Source organism: Phyllobates terribilis, unplaced genomic scaffold, assembly GCF_046119375.1.
Source record: "Phyllobates terribilis strain yellow unplaced genomic scaffold, ASM4611937v1 Scaffold_10__3_contigs__length_209671492, whole genome shotgun sequence".
Taxonomy (NCBI): Eukaryota; Metazoa; Chordata; class Amphibia; order Anura; family Dendrobatidae; genus Phyllobates; species Phyllobates terribilis.
In genome coordinates, this window is record NW_027362770.1 from 132,562,121 (window position 1) to 132,587,237 (window position 25,117).

The following is a 25,117-nucleotide window of genomic DNA, read 5'->3' on the forward strand; positions in this document are numbered from 1 at the left end:
ACTATATGGATGACTATGGGCTGTGTATTATACTACATGTACGACTATGGGCTGTGCATTATACTACATGGATGAATATGGGCTGTGCATTATACTACATGTACGACTATGGGCTGTGCATTATACTACATGGATGACAATGGGCTGTGTATTATACTATATGGATGACTATGGTCTGTGCATTATACTACATGGATGAATATGGGCTGTGCATTATACTACATGGATGACTATGGGCTGTGTATTATACTATATGGATGACTATGGGCTGTGCATTATACTATATGGATGACTATGGGCTGTGCATTATACTACATGGATGACTATGGGCTGTGCATTATACTACATGGATGACTATGGGCTGTGCATTATACTATATGGATGACTATGGGCTGTGCATTATACTACATGTATGACTATAGACTGTGCATTATCCTATATGGAGGACTATGGGCTGTGCATTATACTACATGTATGACTATAGACTGTGCATTATCCTATATGGAGGACTATGGGCTGTGCATAATACTACATGGATGACTTTGGGCTGTGCATTATACTACATGTATGACTATGGGCTGTGCATTATACTACATGGATGACTATGGGCTGTGCATTATACTACATGGATGACTTTGGGCTGTGCATTATACTATATGGATGACTATGGGCTGTGCATTACACTACATGTATGACTATGGACTGTGCATTATACTACATGGATGACTTTCGGCTGTGCATTATACTATATGGATGACTATGGGCTGTGCATTATACTACATGGATGAATATGGGATGTGCATTATACTATATGGATGACTATGGGCTGTGCATTATACTACATGGATGACTATGGGCTGTGCATTATACTACTTGGATGACTATAGGCTGTGCATTATACTATATGGATGACGATGGGTTGTGCATTATACTATATGGATGACTATGGGCTGTGCATTATACTACATGGATGAATATGGGCTGTGCATTATACTACATGGATGACTATGGGCTGTGTATTATACTACTTGGATGGCTATGGGCTATTGGATAATTTTATAAGTGGTCATACCTGCTTTTTCCTACACCACTTTTTTCTCTCATTATACTACATGCATGGCTATGGGCTGTCCATTATACTATATGGAGAATTATGGGCTGTGCATTATACTATATGGATGACTATGGACTGTGCATTATACTACATGGATGACTTTGGGCTGTGCATTATACAATATGGAGGACTAAGGGCTGTGCATTATACTATATGGATGATGATGGGTTGTGCATTATACTATATGGATGACTATGGGCTGTGCATTATACTACATGTATGACTATGGGCTGTCCATTATACTATATGGAGAATTATGGGCTGTGCATTATACTATATGGATGACTATGGACTGTGCATTATACTATATGGAGGACTTTGGGCTGTGCATTATACTACATGGATGACTATGGGCTGTGCATTATACTACATGGATGACTATGGGCTGTGCATTATACTACATGGATGACTATGGGCTGTGCATTATAGTACATAGATGACTTTGGGCTGTGCATTATACTACATGGATGAATATGGGCTGTGCATTATACTACATGTACGACTATGGGCTGTGCATTATACTACATGGATGACTATGGGCTGTGTATTATACTATATGGATGACTATGGGCTGTGCTTTATACTATATGGATGACTATGGGCTATGTATTATACTACATGTACGACTATGGGCTGTGCATTATACTACATGGATGAATATGGGCTGTGCATTATACTACATGTACGACTATGGGCAGTGCATTATACTACATGGATGACTATGGGCTGTGTATTATACTATATGGATGACTATGGGCTGTGCATTATACTACATGGATGAATATGGGCTGTGCATTATACTACATGTACGACTATGGGCTGTGCATTATACTACATGGATGACTATGGGCTGTGTATTATACTATATGGATGACTATGGGCTGTGCATTATACTATATGGATGACTATGGGCTGTGCATTATACTACATGGATGACTATGGGCTGTGCATTATACTACATGGATGACTATGGGCTGTGCATTATACTACATGGATGACTATGGGCTGTGTATTATACTATATGGATGACTATGGGCTGTGCATTATACTATATGGATGACTATGGGCTGTGCATTATACTACATGGATGACTATGGGCTGTGCATTATACTATATGGATGACTATGGACTGTGCATTATACTACATGTATGACTATACACTGTGCATTATCCTATATGGAGGACTATGGGCTGTGCATTATACTACATGTATGACTATGGGCTGTGCATTATACTATATGGAGGACTATAGGTTGTGCATTATACTACATGTATGACTATGGGCTGTGCATTATACTATATGGATGACTATGGGCTGTGCATTATACTACATGTATGACTTTGGGCTGTGCATTATACTACATGGATGAATATGGGCTGTGCATTATACTACATGTACGACTATGGGCTGTGCATTATACTACATGGATGACTATGGGCTGTGTATTATACTATATGGATGACTATGGGCTGTGCTTTATACTATATGGATGACTATGGGCTGTGTATTATACTACATGTACGACTATGGGCTGTGCATTATACTACATGGATGAATATGGGCTGTGCATTATACTACATGTACGACTATGGGCTGTGCATTATACTACATGGATGACAATGGGCTGTGTATTATACTATATGGATGACTATGGTCTGTGCATTATACTACATGGATGAATATGGGCTGTGCATTATACTACATGGATGACTATGGGCTGTGTATTATACTATATGGATGACTATGGGCTGTGCATTATACTATATGGATGACTATGGGCTGTGCATTATACTACATGGATGACTATGGGCTGTGCATTATACTACATGGATGACTATGGGCTGTGCATTATACTATATGGATGACTATGGGCTGTGCATTATACTACATGTATGACTATAGACTGTGCATTATCCTATATGGAGGACTATGGGCTGTGCATTATACTATATGGATGACTATGGGCTGTGCATTATACTACATGGATGACTATGGGCTGTGCATTATACTACATGGATGACTATGGGCTGTACATTATACTACATGGAGGACTATGGGCTGTGCGTTATACTACATGGATGACTATGGTCTGTGTATTATACTACATGTATGACTATGGGCTGTGCATTATGGATGACTATGGGCTGTCCATTATACTATATGGAGGACTATGGGCTGTGCTTTATACTATATGGATGACGATGGGTTGTACATTATACTATATGGATGACGATGGGTTGTACATTATACTATATGGATAACTATGGGCAGTTATACTACATGGATGAATATGGGCTGTGCATTATACTGCATGGATGACCATGAGCTGTGCATTATACTACATGGATGACTATGGGCTGTGCATTATACTACATGTATCACTATGGGCTGTGCATTATACTGCATGGATGACCATGAGCTGTGCATTATACTACATGGATGACTATGGGCTGTGCATTATACTACATGGATGACTATGGGCTGTGCATTATACTACATGGATGACTATGGGCTGTGCATTATACTACATGGATGACTATGGGCTGTGCATTATACTACTTAGATGACTATGGGCTGTGCATTATACTACATGGATGACTATAGGCTGGCCATTATACTATATGGTTGACTATGGGCTGTGCATTATACTATATGGAGGACTATGGGCTGTGCATTATACTACATGGATGACTATGGGCTGTGCATTATACTACATGGAGGACTATGGGCTGTGCATTATACTATATGGAGGACTATGGACTGTGCATTATACTACATGTATGACTATGGGTTGTGCATTATACTACATGGATGACTATGGGCTGTACATTATACTACAAGGATGACTATGGGCTGTGCGTTATACTACATGGATGACTATGGTCTGTGTATTATACTACTTGTATGACTATGGGCTGTGCATTATGGATGACTATGGGCTGTGCATGTATGACTATGGGCTGTGCATTATACTATATGGAGGACAATGGGCTGTACATTATACTATATGGAGGACTATGGGCTGTGCTTTATACTATATGGAGGACTATGGGCTGTGCATTATACTACATGTATGACTATGGGCTGTGCATTATACTACATGGATGACTATGGGCTGTGCATTATACTACATGGATGACTATGGGCTGTACATTATACTACATGGAGGACTATGGGCTGTGCGTTATACTACATGGATGACTATGGTCTGTGTATTATACTACATGTATGACTATGGGCTGTGCATTATGGATGACTATGGGCTGTACATGTATGACTATGGGCTGTCCATTATACTATATGGAGGACTATGGGCTGTGCTTTATACTATATGGATGACGATGGGTTGTACATTATACTATATGGATGACGATGGGTTGTACATTATACTATATGGATAACTATGGGCAGTTATACTACATGGATGAATATGGGCTGTGCATTATACTGCATGGATGACCATGAGCTGTGCATTATACTACATGGATGACTATGGGCTGTGCATTATACTACATGTATCACTATGGGCTGTGCATTATACTGCATGGATGACCATGAGCTGTGCATTATACTACATGGATGACTATGGGCTGTGCATTATACTACATGGATGACTATGGGCTGTGCATTATACTACATGGATGACTATGGGCTGTGCATTATACTACTTAGATGACTATGGGCTGTGCATTATACTACATGGATGACTATAGGCTGGCCATTATACTATATGGTTGACTATGGGCTGTGCATTATACTATATGGAGGACTATGGGCTGTGCATTATACTACATGGATGACTATGGGCTGTGCATTATACTACATGGAGGACTATGGGCTGTGCATTATACTATATGGAGGACTATGGGCTGTGCATTATACTACATGTATGACTATGGGTTGTGCATTATACTACATGGATGACTATGGGCTGTACATTATACTACAAGGATGACTATGGGCTGTGCGTTATACTACATGGATGACTATGGTCTGTGTATTATACTACTTGTATGACTATGGGCTGTGCATTATGGATGACTATGGGCTGTGCATGTATGACTATGGGCTGTGCATTATACTATATGGAGGACAATGGGCTGTACATTATACTATATGGAGGACTATGGGCTGTGCTTTATACTATATGGATGACGATGGGTTGTACATTATACTATATTGATGACGATGGGTTGTACATTATACTATATGGATAACTATGGGCTGTGCATTATACTACATGGATGACTATGGGCTGTGCATTATACTACATGGATGAATATGGGCTGTGCATTATACTACATGGATGACCATGAGCTGTGCATTATACTACATGGATGACTATGGGCTGTGCATTATACTACATGGATGACTATGGGCTGTGTATTATACTACTTAGATGACTATGGGCTGTGCATTATACTACAAGGATGACTATAGGCTGTGCATTATACTATATGGAGGACTATGGGCTGTGCATTATACTATATGGAGGACTATGGGCTGTGCATTATACTACATGGATGACTATGGGCTGTGCATTATACTATATGGAGGACTATGGACTGTGCATTATACTATATGGAGGACTATGGGCTGTGCATTATACTATATGGAGGACTATGGGCTGTGCATTATACTATATGGATGACGATGGGTTGTACATTATACTATATGGATGACTATGGGCTGTGCATTATACTACATGGATGACTATGGGCTGTGCATTATACTATATGGAGGACTATGGACTGTGCATTATACTATATGGAGGACTATGGGCTGTGCATTATACTACATGGATGACTATGGGCTGTGCATTATACTATATGGAGGACTATGGACTGTGCATTATACTATATGGAGGACTATGGGCTGTGCATTATACTATATGGAGGACTATGGGCTGTGCATTATACTATATGGATGACGATGGGTTGTACATTATACTATATGGATGACTATGGGCTGTGCATTATACTACATGGATGACTATGGGCTGTGCATTATACTACTTGGATGACTATGGGCTGTGCATTATACTACTTGGATGACTATGGGCTATTGGATAATTTTATAAATGGTCATACCTGCTTTTTCATAAACCACTTTTTTCTCATTATACTACATAGATGACTATGGGATGTGCATTATACTATATGGATGACTATGGGCTGTGCATTATACTATATGGATGACTATGGGCTCTGCATTATACTATATGGATGACTATGGGCTGTGCATTATACTATATGGATGACTATGGGCTGTGCATTATACTATATGGATGACTATGGACTGTGCATTTTACTATATGGAGGACTATGGGCTGTGCATTATACTACATGTATGACTATGGACTGTGCATTATACTACATGGAGGACTATGGTCTGTGCATTATACTACATGGATGTCTATGGGCTGTGCATTATACTAAATGTATGACTTTGGGCTGTGCATTATACTACATGGATGGCTATGGGCTGTGCATTACACTACATGGATGACTATGGGCTGTGCATTATACTACTTGGATGACTATGGGCTGTGTATTATACTACATGGATGACTTTGGGCTGTACATTATACTACTTGGATGACTATGGGCTGTGCATTATACTACATGGATGACTATGGGCTGTGCATTATACTACTTGGATAACTATGGGCTATTGGATAATTTTATAAGTTTTCATACCTGCTTTTTCAAACACCACTTTTTTTTCTCATTATACTACATGGATGACTATGGGTTGTGCAGAGCATTATACTATATGGATGACTATCAGCTGTGCACTATAGTCTATGAAGGACTATGGGCTGTGGATTATATTATAAGAAGGATATAGGCTGTGTATTATACTACTTGGATGACTATGGGCTATTGGATACTGAATAAAGAAATATTTTAAAATTTTATAAGTGGTCATACCTGCTTTTTCCTACACCACTTTTTTTCTCATTATACTACATGGATGGCTATGGGCTGTGCCTTATGCTACATGGAGAATTATGGGCTGTGAATTATGCTATATCGATGACTATGGGCTGTGCATTATACTACATGGATGACTATGGGTTGTGCATTATACTATATGGAGGATTATGGGCTGTGTATTTATTATACTACATGTATGACTATTGGCTGTGCATTATACTACATGGATGTCTATGGGCTGTGCATTATACTACATGGATGACTATGGGCTGTGCATTATACTACATGGATGACTATGGACTGTGCATTATACTACATGGATGACTATGGGCTGTGCATTATACTATATGGAGGACTATGGGATGCATTATACTACATGGATGACTATTGGCTGTGCATTATACTATATGGAGGATTATGGGCTGTGTATTTATTATACTACATGTATGACTATTGGCTGTGCATTATACTACATGGATGACTATGGGATGCAGAATTTACAATAGATATCACTCATGTAATAGAAGAAGTAAGTGAAATCTTTGGCCTTGTACTATATATATATATTTCTCTGCCGTGTCTGTGCATTATGAATCGTGGTATGAGTTAAAGGGGCCCTCTGAGACTCTTATGCCCGGGGCCCACAAAATCCTGGAGCCAACACTGCCGACAGCTATCTCAAATGTATGGGGTGTGTAGGTTTAAAGTTGCTTAAAGGGATTGTTTCATCATACACATGAGTGGTCTATGTCCGATTGGAGTCATAACCCCAGTTAAAATTACAGACCATACAGTGGGCAAACAAACACATCCTACAAAGAAGTGTCATGACCAATCCCCCATTGGTCTGACATTGGACATATGCCAGCAATATGCAGCCAATGTCTATGATGGGACAATGTATTTAATTCATTAACTCCTATTGAAAAATGTGCCTGTTCTGCAGAGCCGGGGGCAACGAGATAAGCAAGAAAGCTAGCCGTCAACTACTATAAATGATCTTTCTGCCAAAAGCTATGTTATATGCATGATCCTATTAACAGAGATTAGGATTAAGGCATAGTGACAACTGACAACCAAGACTAGCTGACGTTAGTGGCTTCAACACCAATAGGCTTTGCACTGGTTTACCATTAGCGATCCTCTCTCGTAATACTTTGCGTGTCTAAGTATCACCAGCTCGGGTTAAACTGTGCTAGAATTTTGCACTGTATGGGGAGTATTACGGAGGGCTTAGAATCATCAGAAAGGTGAAGTTTAAAAAGGTTATCCACCAGTGGAGAATTTATTTTAATTCAAATGCATCTATTTGGGATTAAAAGCATTTTTGCAATTGGATTCCATTAAAAAATTTGCACCGTTTAGCTTTTATAGACTTTTTTTCCCCCTGCACACTCATTATTGTTTATGTGATCTGTGGTCATAAAAAAGATGGAAGGAGCTCAGATAAAAAGCACATAAAAGAATTAAAAACTCTCTTATCAGAACGAGCTCACTGATGGTTTCTCAGTGAACTCGAGCTCACTGATATCTCACTGATTTTCAGTTAACTCACTTTGCAGCCAGCTATAGACAAGAGCCACACAGAGGCTATAGAAGGAAACATTTTTAATGAAGCTCAATAGCAAAAATAATTTTTAGGCACAAATGCATGCATTTAAGTAAAATAATAAGTAATGTCAGAGGAGGTGGACAATCCCTTTAACTAAAACTTTAGAGAATACAGCCTACTGACCCATTAGTATCTGATGCAGTATATATCTTTGTGTGGTTAAATAACATCTGGCCTCCTACTTCTATAACACACACAGAAAATGACTGCATTTTTATAACTATTGGCTTGGCTTATGGGGTCCTCCCCATTGGACAAATTCTACTTAGAATGGTCACTAAATAATAAGCAGATCACAAAAAGTTGGGGAAACTTGTCAGTAATTATTTCGTTTTCCTGCAGCACCTCCACAGGAGAAATTAAGTATTACAGAGTGTTTATTCATGTGAATGAAATGTCTGTGTAAAGGAGAATAGTACAGGTCCTCCAGAGAAAGAAAGATGTTCGTTCATAGGGTGAAATAATTTTTTGACTAGCTTAAAAATTATCGTTCTCCACAGCACACCAGCCTGTGTTAACAGGACATGTGCTGCCGAGAACAATGACAATATGTGCGCACAGAACGATCGTATTAACTATTGTTCTGTGCGCACATGGGAAGGAAGATGCTCGTTCATCGGGCGAAATAATTTTTTGACTAGCTTAAAAATTATCGTTCTCGACAGCACACCAGCCAGTGTTAACAGGACATGTGCTGCCGAGAACAATGACAATATGTACGCACAGAAATATCGTATTAACTATTGTTCTGTGCGCACATGGGAAGGAAGATGCTCGTTCATCAGGTGAAATAATTTTTTGACTAGCTTAAAAATTATCGTTCTCGACAGCACACCAGCCTGTGTTAACAGGACATGTGCTGCCAAGAACAATGACAATATGTACGCACAGAAATATCGTATTAACTATTGATCTGTGCGCACATGGGAGGGGTGGTTGGTTATAAAATTACCCCAAGTTAACTAGTCTAAATGCACCATTAGTGATGAAAATCCTGAACAGGGGATCTTATTTTTTTAAACCTGTCTAATCCCTTTAACAAGGGATCCTCCGGAGGATTTTATGGCTGTAGGGCATTGTCAGAAACGTAGTGAATGATACAAAGAGTAAACAATCTACATTGCAATGCATCAGTGTATAGTGCAGATGGGATCTCAGCTGCTGGGGAGTGGTGAATAGCTCAACGCTAATGCATTCCAAACCCAGCGCTGGGCATAACCGGCGTGCAAGATATGGTACTACTCAAGGTCACTACATCATACAAAACATTACATTAAAGCAGAAAATTATAGAGTATATCAAATCCTCATCTACCTCTGTGATTTACACCCGTCACATATATGTGCTGGATTTTGGGGCAAGTGGGTAAAAAAATTTAGATAATACCCCACCCATAGAGGAGAAATAGGACTTAAAGGCCATGTGTTGTCTAGTAGACTGGGAAGGAGAGGAAGGGAAACTTAATGAATGGAAAAACAGAAGTTGAAAGGGGTTGTCCAGAGCAAGACCCCGGTCGAAGAACAATGTCCCTTTTACAGCTTTGTCAGAGGATTAAGGCCACTCAACTGGACTAAATAAGTTGTGTCTTGGGCCCGGGAATAAAAGAAAGAACGAATGGGTTGACCACAAAAGAGGAACACAACCAAGCTTTGAGAAACCAGAATTCCAAAGACTGGGGAATTTCAGGGCATCAATCCTACAACTGTCGGACATTATCGTGCTACCACTGGATGAAGTTTAAAACTAGTTTCTCTACTTCAGGGATGTCAAACTGAAACACACAGAGGGCCAAAATAAAAAACTTGGACAAAGACGCGGGCCAACCATTATACAGTATAATGGGCCCCACATAGCCCTCCATACAGAATAATGGCCCCATATAGGGGTGGTGGTTCTGGTGTCGCGGGCCAAATATAATCACCCTGCAAGCCAGATTTGGCCCATGGGTCAGAGTTTGACATGTATGCTCTAGATGAAGAAGAGACTTGGAAACACAGAAGTCCAGGACCACCTTACCTTGAAGAAGCCTATGATGCCAACACCATACTCCACACAGTACTTGTCCAGTAATTCTCGGTTCCACGCATCCAGGTTAACATATTTTAGGATATTTTCATACACAATTAGTGCAAATCGCCCCCTATCTTTATCGGTAAGAGTAGGCATGTCACCCTTGCCTGGAGCTATCTCGGTCCGATACTTAAAGCGGCTTGACTCCAAAATAGCCACTATTTCCTGCCCAAGTTGAGAGTATAGGCTTTCCACAAAGACTAGCACCAGCGGGTCCGTTCTAGAAGTATCCATTGATCTCATGGTTTTCACAGGGAGTAGACGTGAAGGGCTAATTTTGGGATCGTCACAGTCAAGGGATTGCGCCTCACCACCCGAAGGCTCCAGTCCCCTTTTCCATCCATAGAGATAGTAGGCTGAGATGAAGACACTCAAAAGACAGAAGGCAAACAGAAGTAAGAGAACTAGTTGTGGGCTTACTGGCCTCCCAAATCTTCGAGACTTCAGGGACAAGCTCATGGTCCTTGCACCTTCCCAGGAAGAGCGGTACAAGCGCTCACTAACACAAGCCCACACACCTTGGTTATGTAGAAAGTACCCTTAACTCATTCTGTTCATGTCACCATGGCATGTCCATCGGAAGTCCAACCCTATGATGAATCGGGTACGTAAGGCTGGTTTATTGTAGGATTCTCCGGCAATGTTGGAGAGATGGTGTGCCGGAGGGAGGCTTAGGTGTAACTGGCTGTCATTCATCATTTGTGGAATCAGGATTGCAATGGCGCAGGATATTGATGGAATTCATTGGCTGTAAAAGAAAACATCAAAGTTATCAACTTCAAAAGGTAGGTCCTAGAACTTCTCAAGAGTTCAGTCAAGTAATAACTTTAGCAGTAGATCAAACATCTATAGTGAGCAACACCGAAATCTTGAAAGACACTCCTCTGCTCATATCTCTTCTCATGCACATGAAAACGGTTGCAACACATAACATCAGTGAATCCTTAGACTGTTAAATAATAAAAAAAACATAGGAACCGGGGGGGAAACATACAACATGAAATAGACAGTTCTCATCACTGGTAAGATCAAATCCATAGAAAGCTGGAGCTGCTGCTTACAAGAAATGGTGCCACTAGGTTCTCCCTCCTTCTACTGCAATCCAATTCTGGACTTAGGGAACAAAGGGACCTCATAAAAGACAGTCCTTAGGGGGCTGGACAATTAAAATTTTGGAAGGAAGCATGCTTTCTGCTTAGGATGGTCATTTTTACATATATTATGGCATGTGTCATTCGTAACGCATGCTCAGATCTATCTTACATACTGGTCCATAAATCGGAAGACGCCATTACTGGTATACCTGTAGCCGGCCCACTTGATAAAAAAGAAGCAATACTTAACTCACTGATACCCCGTGGCTCCCGTTACAACTTTTTCCTGGGTCCTCTTGTGGTCTTTACTTCCCGATCTCTTCTGACAAACAGGAAATGACTGCCGAGCCAATCACTGGCCGCAGTGTTGACCATCCTCTACATGCAATTGACTGCAGGTAGCAACATGTCCCTTTGTTGAGCAGGAAGGAAGTAAAGACCGTCAGGGGATCTGGGTGTGTCAAAAGGACAGCAGTTTGGGATTGGTGTGGAAGATATCCTTTTTTTTTGGCCAATTTCATCAGGACTGGCTGACTGTCTAATGTGTATGAGGACCTTCCGACTCTCCACTGATGGTAGGGATCAAAATCACATAGTTGGACTTCAACTTCCATATCCTTTGGGGAGATGAGCTGTGGCCAGAATCTTTATCGGGAGAACACATGCATGCTCAGTCAAGTGGAGCGTGCATGTGTATGGGGTCAGGAGAGATAGCTTAGATCCAAAAGATGGCTATGTAATGTGTATGGCCAGACTTAAGACCTCCATACTCATGAAGAACATGCTGATTTTGTCGAGACCATCTGATATGTACAAATGTCTGTCCCCCGAAGTTGGGGGGAGAGAAGGTTCAAGCAGTTGGAATCCTGGCCAGAAATGTCCGGCAGCAAACGCCCTCCTCTCTACCAGCTGAAAACACATGCACCCATGTGTACGGGGCAGTCAAGAGATGATTGTCTGCTGACCGCTATCTCATGTGTAGGACCAGCTTTAAGATCATGCGCCATGTGGTTGGTAGGGTGTCAAACTCTTTATGACCCCTGGGCTCGTCAAACAATGTTTACTGCCGATAATTGATGTCCACCTAGGCCCATAGTCATAATCCCACCGTATGTCCAGGTTGACCTGAGTTTTGCCAGGTTCTACACTCTCTCTCGAGCCGTACCAATCTAATTGACATCTCACCACATCTGCCGATGGACTTCATTATGTCTCTATCAACGTGAGCCGGCACACACTTCAGTAGAATAGCTTTAGTCCGTCTTGCATTTATCCTCAAGATAATATCAGACCAGGCAATTCATGACATTAAAATGTTCCAGGACTGACACTAATGAATGAAATTTCAGAACCAACGCTCATATACTGCCCGCAGGGTTATTACTGCCAGAGCTGAGCGGCCATTTATTACTATAAATTAGTGTCAGAGCAATTAGGCTGCATGTATAAAACTTGTATGTCGTGCCACCCAATGCTTCAATTTCCTGCGGCTCACCATCTTCAGTGAAACTACAACTCTCAGCATGCATGCTGCAATCATATTCACAAGATATATGAAATATATACAGTATATTCTTTTTTTTTTTAAATGCTTGAGAATCTTTTTTATTATTTGCAACATCACAATATATATATATATATATATATATATATATACAGTACAGACCAAAAGTTTGGACACACCTCATTTAAAGATTTTTCTGTATTTTCATGGCTATGAAAATTGTACATTCACACTGAAGGCATCAAAACTATGAATGAACACATGTGGAATTATATACTTAACAAAAAAGTGTGAAACAACTGAAAATATGTCTTATATTCTAGGTTCTTCAAAGTAGCCACCTTTTGCTTCGATGACTGCTTTGCACACTCTTGGCATTCTCTTGATGATCTTCAAGAGGTAGTCACTGGAAATGGTCTTCACTTCACAGGTGTGCCCTGTCAGGTTTAATAAGTGGGATTTCTTGCCTTATAAATGGGGTTGGGACCATCAGTTGTGTTGTGCAGAGGTCAGGTGGATACACAGCTGATAGTCCTACTGAATAGACTGTTAGAATTTGTATTATGGCAAGAAAAAAGCAGCTAAGTAAAGAAAAACGAGTGGCCATCATTACTTTAAGAAATGAAGGTCAGTCAGTCCGAAAAATTGGGCAAACTTTGAAAGTGTCCCCAAGTGCAGTTGCAAAAACCATCAAGCGCTACAAAGAAACTGGCTCACATGAGGACCACCCCAGGAAAGGAAGACCAAGAGTCATCTCTGCTTCTGAGGATAAGTTTATCCGAGTCACCAGCCTCAGAAATCGCAGGTTAACAGCAGCTCAGATTAGAGACCAGGTCAATGCCACATAGAGTTCTAGCAGCAGATACATCTCTACAACAACTGTTAAGAGGAGACTTTGTGCAGCAGGCCTTCATGGTAAAATAGCTGCTAGGAAACCACTGCTAAGGACAGGGAACAAGCAGAAGAGACTTGTTTGGGCTAAAGAACACAAGGAATGGACATTAGACCAGTGGAAATCTGTGCTTTGGTCTGATGAGTCCAAATTTGAGATCTTTGGTTCCAACCACCGTGTCTTTGTGCGACGCAGAAAAGGTGAACGGATGGACTCTACATGCCTGGTTCCCACCGTGAAGCATGGAGGAGGTGTGATGGTGTGGGGGTGCTTTGCTGGTGACACTGTTGGGGATTTATTAAAAATTGAAGGCATACTGAACCAGCATGGCTACCACAGCATCTTGCAGCGGCATGCTATTCCATCCGGTTTGCGTTTAGTTGGACCATCATTTATCTTTCAACAGGACAATGACCCCAAACACACCTCCAGGCTGTGTAAGGGCTATTTGACTAAGAAGGAGAGTGATGGGGTGCTACGCCAGATGACCTGGCCTCCACAGTCACCAGACCTGAACCCAATCGAGATGGTTTGGGGTTAGCTGGACCGCAGAGTGAAGGCAAAAGGGCCAACAAGTGCTAAGCATCTCTGGGAACTCCTTCAAGATTGTTGGAAGACTACCGGTGACTACCTCTTGAAGCTCATCAAGAGAATGCCAAGAGTGTGCAAAGCAGTCATCAAAGCAAAAGGTGGCTACTGTTAAGAACCTAGAATATAAGACATATTTTCAGTTGTTTCACACTTTTTTGTTAAGTATATAATTCCACATGTGTTAATTCATAGTTTTGATGCCTTCAGTGTGAATGTACAATTTTCAAAGTCATGAAAATACAGAAAAATCTTTAAATGAGAAGGTGTGTCCAAACTTTTGGTCTGTACTGTATATATATTTATGTATATATATATATATATATATATATATATATATATATATATATAATGCTTGCAGTTTTCATCCTGGCCACTAGACCTAATACTGACCTCATACTTCCTGTTCTGTAGGGCAAAGGTAAAAGAAAGGGGTGGGGTGAGCTGTGACATCACCTATTTTAAATGTTGGATCTTATGCTATCTACTATATATAGAGGTTAATTGTCATTGTGCAGGGAGGCGAGGAGGTGTGCTGTGACATCATTTATTGTAAATGGTAGATCCTGTGTTATCTACTGTATATAAAGGTGCTATCTGCCATTGGACAGGGAAGAGGAGGTGACCTGTGACATCCATTGTAATGGTTGTAATGGCAGTGTATTATCTACTGTATAGAGAGTTGTTATCAGTCATTGTACAGGAGGAGGAGGTGAGCTCTGACATCACTTATTTATATGGTCGATCCTGTGTTATCTACTGTATATCGAGGTGTGACTTGTCATTGTGCAGGGAGGGGAAGAAGTGAGCTGTGACATCACATATTGTAAATAGTGGATACTGTGTTTGCTGTATATAGAGGTGTGACTTGTCAATGTGCAGGGAGGTAATCTGTGACATCACCTATTGTAAATGGTAGATCCTGTGCTTTCTACTGTGTATAAAGGTGCTACCCTTCATTATAAAGGGAGCGAGAGGAGGTCAGCTGTGACATCACCTATTGTAAATGGTAGATCCTATGCTTCCTACTGTGTATAAAGGTGATACCTTTCATTATAAAGGGATGGAGAGGAGGTGAGCTGTGACATCACCTATTGTAAATGATAGATCCTGTGCTTTCTACTGTGTATAAAAGTGCTACCTTTGATTTTACAGGGAGGGGGAGGAGGTGAGCTGTCACATCACCTATTGGGAATGGTGGATGTGACAGTGTAATCTACTGTATATAGAGGTGTTATCTTTCATTGTGAGGAAAGACGGAGGTGGTGAGCTGTTATATCACCTATTGTGACGTTACCTGTCATTGTAATCTTGTCTGTGATGACAATCAGATTGACGAAAACTCATTTGTACAGAACAGGAAGCGCAAAAAATGAAAGATACCTGATTATTTTCTTAATATAGTAAGTAAAAATGAAGAAATAAAAGAAACACGCTTGAAAATTAAAAAAAATAAATAAAAATAAATTTAAAAGCAAAAACCCAAGTTAAAACAATAGGTCACTTTATGTAGAAAGTTTCACTTCGGAGTACATGTTGTAATTCCTCAACAAACTTCCACCAAACACCAAATAAGACCGTAAGCCCCAGGGCGGAGGAGCCCGGCATGAGCGCTAAATACTCAGCAATGCCTGATACACTGTCGCTTTCTATAAAAAAATAAAAAAAATTAGCATAATTCCTTTTTAGCCCTATATTATCCCTGATAGATTTCAATGGTTCCATCATATCACCTCTCCTCATTTACAAACACCCTTTCAGTTTTAGATTAGGCATGGAGCACATACACAATGCTGCCCGGCAGGAATTCCTAAGCCCTCATTACTCCAGCCTCATTTGCATTCTAAACTCCCAAAACAATTTTTCTCCTTTCTGCCTCCCGGTCCTCCACATGAATCAAACCTGCCCAGTGACAGGCGAGGAGAGAGAAAGACTATCTAGGTCATGTTCCCTCTGGGGAGAAGCCAACTAGATACTTCTTGCTACGTCTCAACACCTTGACAGGTGCTTCTCCGAGATCTAATCTTTCACTGCTGAGTCGTTGGGCCAAGTCTCCCCAAAGCATTTCTAGAAGGCCACCATATATGCTTCCCAGATAGCCACATGCCTAACGCGCGTTCTGCCCTACAGCTTTCAGTTACTCTACTTACGAAATTAGCATTCTGCAAAGACAGCGCCATAGTGCACCCTAATCCTGTCCCACCGAGCGCGTCTACCCTAACGAAATCCCACACACGGCTCTGCCAACGCAGTGATCCTGCAACAAGCAGTCGAGGGAGAGGCTGAAGATAGCAACACCAGCTCGGATTTCTATTTTTTACCCTTGCACAAAAAAAAAAAACAGCCGCACGTAATGGATAGAGAGGAGAGCGGAATTATTAAACCATCCATTACCGATTGACAGAAGGCAACAAAAAAAAAAGAATGCCCAATTGTACCCGTCTCCAGCAGACGAGAGGGTGACACAGGTAATTAGCCTCTCGGGGCTGCTTTTTCTAGCACAGAATGGAAGGCTGCAAAATACCATCATTACACAATTTACACATGAGACGGAAGCAGGTCAGAACAACACTTTACCCTTCTAGCAAGAGACTGCTTTCAGAAATAAAGAGAAATAATTAATAAATCATCCTGATAATTAAAATCTTAGATTGGCATTTGTATAGGGGTAAGGGGAAGGAGATCCTCCAAAATATTCTGCAAAAGGGTAGGTACACATGTCAGTCTGGTTATTCTGATCAGAGTGGTTTGATCACAGTGGCATCAGTTTTTCTCAGAGGTGGAGAAAAAAACTAAATTCCTTCCCGCCTCTCCATTATGCCAGTCCGTGAATATGTATATATATATATATATATATATATATATATATATATATATATATATATATATATATATATATATACTGTATATACAGTTTATACAGTTAGGTCCACATATATTTGGGCAGAGACAATATTTTTCTAATTTTGGTTCTAGACATTACCACAATGAATTTTAAACAAAACAATTCAGATGCAGTTGAAGTTCAGACTTTCAGCTTTCATTTGAGGGTATCCACATTAAAATTGGATGAAGGGTTTAGGCGTTTCAGCTCCTTAACATGTGGCACCCTGTTTTTAAAGGGACCAAAAGTAATTGGACAGATTAAATAATTGTAAATAAAATGTTCATTTCTAGTACTTGGTTGAAAACCCTTTGTTGGCAATGACTGCCTGAAGTCTTGAACTCATGGACATCACCAGACGCTGTGTTTCCTCCTTTTTGATGCTCTGCCAGGCCTTCACTGCGGTGGTTTTCAGTTGCTGTTTGTTTGTGGGCCTTTCTGTCTGAAGTTTAGTCTTTAACAAGTGAAATGCATGCTCAATTGGATTGAGATCAGGTGACTGACTTGGCCATTCAAGAATATTCCACTTCTTTGCTTTAATAAACTCCTGGGTTGCTTTGGCTTTATGTTTTGGGTCATTGTCCATCTGTAGTATGAAACGACGACCAATCAGTTTGGCTGCATTTGGCTGGATCGGAGCACACAGTATGGCTCTGAATACATCAGAATTCATTCGGCTGCTTCTGTCCTGTGTCACATCATCAATAAACACTAGTGACCCAGTGCCACTGGCAGACATGCATGCCCAAGCCATCACACTGCCTCCGCCGTGTTTTACAGATGATCTGGTATGCTTTAGCGCCGGGCCTAATGTCATCCTAACAAGAGTTTAGTTAGTAGCAAGACACTGACCATCAAAGCCAGTACGGACATGTACATACGAGCCTCTCTACTATGCTCCATTACTGACTGGAAAAACTGCGCCTACGGCAATATGGAATTACATGTTGTAACTATCCACACAAATAAGGAATCCATGACTGCAGGGAACAAGAAAACTCCTGTGACATGGCCCCGGTGGAGAGCGGGCAGCTGGAGGAGCACGCTACTGCAGGATTTATAGCCATGGTCTTTGTGGTATGTCACCTAAACAATTACATTAGGCCCTACACAACATTAATGGCATATCAATTCTAATACATTCTTAAAATGTCTTTTTCTTTGAGTATAAAAACCATATAAAAGAAAAAGTGGTCTTGTTGCCCCTAGCAACCAAAGGCCGAGGTTCATTTTCCAATGGAATTATGAAAACGAAAGTTAGAGTTGGAATGGTTGCTATAGGCAACAAGTAGACCTCCGAGTCAGAGTTCATGAGGCCCAGACAGAGTTAGAGGGATAGTACCAAAATACTAAGATAACACTCATCCATAGGGTAGAGGATAGCATATTGATTGCTGGGGGTCCGACCCACCGCAATCTTGGCTTGAATTGAGCATAGGTGCGTATGTTCGAACTCGACTCCATTCACTGTCTATGAGGGTGCCATAGACACTGCTGTACTCGGCTTTCTACATCAGTCCCATAGACAATGAATTGGGCTGAATATGCGCACTCAGAGACAGGGACTCTACAGAACCCATTCTTGGCATTCCAAAGCCCCATTCTCGGGGATTACTGAGGGGATACCCGCAGTCAAACTGCCAGAAATCAGTAAGATATTCCCAATCATAAGGTTAGGGAATAACTAACTTTTTGGCTAGGTTCAGATGGTCATAGATGCTCTCATCCAAGAGAATCGGGCCGATTATGCAAATGACACTCTGATCAAAGTTTGATCAGAGTGTCGGCATACCAGAGAATCGGACCACACTGAAGAGAAGATGGAGAACAAAATGTCTCCATCTTCTCCATTGTGTCAGTGCTCGGAAATCAGGCTGGACTAAGACGACATCCAAGCGCAATCCGATCATTTCCACGCACTCATTGACTTGCATGATCTAGTGCGATCCTATAATTGGATGAAACGCAGACATGATGAGATTTTTTCCTCGGACTGGCTTGGTCCAGGGAAAAAAATCTAACATGTGCACGGCCCCACAGTCTAACATTAGTCCGAGTTCGATCCCATGTTTTGTCGGATCGCACTTGGACGGAAAATACGGTGGTGTGCACTTGGCCTTTTGTGAATAACCCTTTAAGCAAATTCACTACTATAATTTAGTGACCTCTGTATTGGCCAACATGGCACATAATAATGAACAATGTCAGGTTGACTGGTTGTAGGGAATTATTCATTTCGTGAGCAGAAAACTGGTGAAAAATTGGAAAGTGACACTTCCTTTCAACAACAATAATAGAGATTTAAGGGCGAAATTTAGTGCATTTTACAAGCTGTGAGAAGTCCGCAGGAGGGAAAAGGTAAAAATTCTCCAAGTTTTGTTCATAGCATAAAGCAACAATCCATAGCATAAACCAACTTCTTCGCAGGTCAATTTCCAGCGCAGAGGGAATTTTTGCAGTAAGGTATGGATGAGATTTTGTAAAATCCCATCCACTGTACCGGTACTATAATCTGTAAAGATTTTCCATATGCGATCTCGCCCCGGAAAAGCAACAGTATATTCAGTTATGAAAAGTGGGGCATCATTAGACCACGGTGGTGGTCCCTTTGCAAAGTCAACATATAACACTTTGATGAAGAAGCCGTGGTCTAAAATCCGTGCCGGTCTGGACCGTTGGTGGCCATTCTGCCATTCTCTCTGCTCTGGCTCATTGAGGTCACTATAAATGGTGTAGACAAGGCATACAAGGCCTATCTTATCAGAAGACTCCTCAGAACAGGATGTCTACACATAAAGAACAATGGAGTCCAGAGATAAGTGGAGAGTTCCTGTACTGGAGCCCTACACTTCATAGGTGACAGACGCTGACATTCCAGGTCTCCTTCAGATGTACTTGAAGGTGTCTGGTGCAGATCAGATAACATGGACCAAAACAATCCTAGGTACACAAACATACTGATAACCGATTATTTTTTCTATATATTACGTTTAAACCCTAAGCTATAGATATATTAGGGCTAGAGTTAAAAGGATTATCCGAAACTTTGCTTATTTCTTCCTGTAAGGCCTAAGAATTTACATGTAGGCAGTTGCTAACTACCTGCCTGTTTTGACCGCCTCTGATCTTTGCTGGTGATTCCACCTTCTTCTTTTGACCTCACGTCAACAGAGCAGTGGGGAGCCGGTTGTCAATCAGCATAACATTGGCAGTGACGCCACATCGACAGAGCAAAGCGGAAGAGAAAGAGTTGCTCTGTCGACATAACGGCACTGGAAATAGTGTAATCTGCACTAGAATTGGTTTCCCTAACAGATTACAACTCGTTGCTGAGGGTCCTAAGATCTAATAAAAAAGGTTAACCAAGGTGAATAACCAACCTCTAAAAATATGAATAGCTCTTTAAAGGGTTGTTCCCAAAATTGTAACTCATTTTAATGCTCACTAAGAGTCTGACCAATGGGACCCCCATAAACTCGAGAACTGGGTTCTGCAGAGCCTCTTCTGGAATAGAGCGAAAGAGCACATGGTCGACTCGAGAACGCTTGGCTGTTTCTGGCAGTCTCATCGACAGAGAATGGATTGGAGGTCGAGCATGTGCACCTCTGCTCCACTCAAGATGGGGTTCTGCAGAGCTGGATTCCTAGGTTTCAGATCCCTGCTCTCGGTACTGCTTAGGGTCAGACCCCCCAGCAACCAGTAAGTTATCCTATGATTAGGTAACTAGATAACATACAAATTTTGGGAATGACCCTTTAGATCATATATGTCCAACTCGGTCCCGTGGGCCAAATCTGGCCCGCAGGGTGGTTATATTTGGCTCGCGACACCAGAACCACCACCCCTATGTGGGGCCATTATTCTGTATGGAGGATTATGTGGGGCCATTATACTGTACGGAGGACTATGTGGGGCCATTATTCTGTATGGTGGACTATGTGGGGCCATTATACTGCATGGAGGACTATGTGGGGCCCATTATTCTGTATGGAGGACTATGTGGGGCACATTATACTGTATGGAGGACTATGGGGGCCATTATTCTGTATGGAGGATTATGTGGGGCCATTATACTGTACGGAGGACTATGTGGGGCCATTATTCTGTATGGTGGACTATGTGGGGCCATTATACTGCATGGAGGACTATGTGGGGCCCATTATTCTGTATGGAGGACTATGTGGGGCACATTATACTGTATGGAGGACTATGGGGGCCATTATTCTGTATGGAGGATTATGTGGAGCCCATTATACTGTACGGAGGACTATGTGGGGCCATTATTCTGTATGGTGGACTATGTGGGGCCATTATACTGCATGGAGGACTATGTGGGGCCCATTATTCTGTATGGAGGACTATGTGGGGCACATTATACTGTATGGAGGACTATGGGGGCCATTATTCTGTATGGAGGATTATGTGGTGCCCATTATACTGTATGGAGAACTATGTGGGGCCCATTATTCTGTATGGAGGACTATGTGGGGCCCATTATTCTGTATGGAGGACTATGTGGGGCCCATTATTCTGTATGGAGGACTATGTGGGGCCCATTATTCTGTAAGAAGGACTATGTGGGGCCCATTATTCTGTATGGAGGACTATGTGGGGCCCATTATCCTGCATGGAGGACTATGTGGGGCCCATTATCCTGTATGGAGGACTATGTGGGGCCATTATTCTGTATGGAAGACTATGTGGGGCCATTATACTGTATGGAGGACTATGTGGGGCCCATTATTCTGTATGGAGGACTATGTGGGGCCCATTATTCTGTATGGAGGACTATGTGGGGCACATTATACTGTATGGAGGACTATGGGGGCCATTATTCTGTATGGAGGATTATGTGGTGCCCATTATACTGTATGGAGAACTATGTGGGGCCCATTATTCTGTATGGAGGACTATGTGGGGCCCATTATTCTGTATGGAGGACTATGTGGGGCCCATTATTCTGTATGGAGGACTATGTGGGGCCCATTATTCTGTAAGAAGGACTATGTGGGGCCCATTATTCTGTATGGAGGACTATGTGGGGCCCATTATCCTGCATGGAGGACTATGTGGGGCCCATTATCCTGTATGGAGGACTATGTGGGGCCATTATTCTGTATGGAAGACTATGTGGGGCCATTATACTGTATGGAGGACTATGTGGGGCCCATTATTCTGTATGGAGGACTATGTGGGGCCCATTATACTGTATGGAGGACTATGTGGGGCCATTATTCTGTATGGAGGACTATGTGGGGGCCCATTATTCTGTAAGAAGGACTATGTGGGGCCCATTATCCTGCATGGAGGACTATGTGGGGCCCATTATCCTGCATGGAGGACTATGTGGGGCCCATTATTCAGTATGGAGGACTATGTGGGGCCCATTATACTGTATGGAGGACTATGTGGGGCCCATTATACTGTATGGAGGACTATGTGGGGCCATTATTCTGTATGGAGGAATATGTGGGGCCCATTATTCTGTAAGAAGGACTATGTGGGGCCCATTATCCTGCATGGAGGACTATGTGGTGCCCATTATCCAGCATGGAGGACTATGTGGTGCCCATTATCCTGCATGGAGGACTATGGGGGCCCATTATCCTGCATGGAGGACTATGTGGTGCCATTATTCTGTATGGAGGACTATGTGGGGCCCATTATTCCGTATGGAGGACTATGTGGGGCCCATTATCCTGCATGGAGGACTATGTGGGGCCCATTATTCTGTATGGAAGACTATGTGGGGCCCATTATTCAGTATGGAGGACTATGTGGGGCCCATTATTCTGTATGGAGGACTATGTGGGGTCCATTATTCTGTATGGAGGACTATGTGGGGCCCATTATTCTGTAAGAAGGACTATGTGGGGCCCATTATCCTGCATGGAGGACTATGTGGGGCCCATTATCCTGCATGGAGGACTATGTGGGGCCATTATTCTGTATGGAAGACTATGTGGGGCCATTATACTGTATGGAGGACTATGTGAGGCCCATTATTCTGTATGGAGGACTATGTGGGGCCCATTATTCTGTAAGAAGGTCTATGTGGGGCCCATTATCCTGCATGGAGGACTATGTGGGGCCCATTATCCAGCATGGAGGACTATGTGGGGCCCATTATTCTGTATGGAGGACTATGTGGGGCCATTATTCTGTATGGAAGACTATGTGGGGCCATTATACTGTATGGAGGACTATGTGGGGCCCATTATTCTGTATGGAGGACTATGTGGGGCCCATTATACTGTATGGAGGACTATGTGGGGCCATTATTCTGTATGGAGGACTATGTGGGGCCCATTATTCTGTAAGAAGGTCTATGTGGGGCCCATTATTCTGTATGGAGGACTATGTGGGGCCCATTATACTGTATGGAGGACTATGTGGGGCCATTATTCTGTATGGAGGACTATGTGGGGCCCATTATTCTGTAAGAAGGTCTATGTGGGGCCCATTATCCTGCATGGAGGACTATGTGGGGCCCATTATTCTGTAAGAAGGACTATGTGGGGCTCATTATCCTGTATGGAGGACAATGTGGGGCCCATTATTCTGTATGGAAGACTATGTGGGGCCCATTATTCTGTATGGAGGACAATGGGGGGCCCATTATACTGTATGGAGAACTATGTGGGGCCCATTATACTGTATGGAGGACTATGTGGGGCCCATTATTCTGTATGGAGGACTGTGTGGAGCCATTATACTGTATGGAGGACTATGTGGGCCCATTATTCTGTATGGAGGACTATCTGGGGCCCATTATTCTGTATGGAGGACTATGTGGGGCCCATTATTCTGTATGGAGGACTATGTGAGGCTCATTATACTGTATGGAGGACTATGTGGGGACCATTATACTGTATGGAGGACTATGTGGTGCCCATTATACTGTATGGAGGATTATGTGGGACCCATTATACTGTATGGAGCACTATGTAGGGCCCATTATTCTGTATGGAGGACTATGTGGGGCTCATTATTCTGTATGGAGGACTATGTGGGGCCCATTATACTGTATGGAGGACTATGTGTTTGCCCATTATACTGTATGGAGGACCATGTGGGGCCCATTATACTCTATGGAGGACTATTTGTGGCCCATTATTCTGTAAGGAGGACTATGTGGGGCCTATTATACCGTATGGAGGACTATGTGGGGCCCATGATACTGTATGGAGGACTATGTGGGTCCATTATACCGTATGGAGGACTATGTGGGGCCCATTATTCTGTATGGAGGACTATGTGGGGCATATTAAACTGTATGGAGGACTATGTGGGGCCCATTATACTGTATACTTGTTGGCTCGCGACTTTGTACAAATTTTTAATTTTGGCCCTCTATGTGTTAGAACCCTCCTGTTTGTTTTTTCCATCTTGTGTTTTGCGGTCACGTGACCATCTGCC

At 42.1% G+C, this 25,117-nt stretch overlaps 1 protein-coding gene across 1 annotated transcript in view; it reads right to left on the reverse strand.

Moving 5' to 3' along the window:
• The window catches only part of NDST1 (N-deacetylase and N-sulfotransferase 1), a 114,553-nt gene that overhangs the window by 66,948 nt on the left and 22,488 nt on the right, over positions 1–25,117 (reverse strand). Inside the window, exon 3 of the mRNA XM_073649805.1 lies at positions 10,683–11,484. Within this exon, the coding sequence (XP_073505906.1) occupies positions 10,683–11,195 (513 nt within the window). The 5' untranslated portion in view covers positions 11,196–11,484. The remainder of the gene's footprint in view (positions 1–10,682; positions 11,485–25,117) is intronic.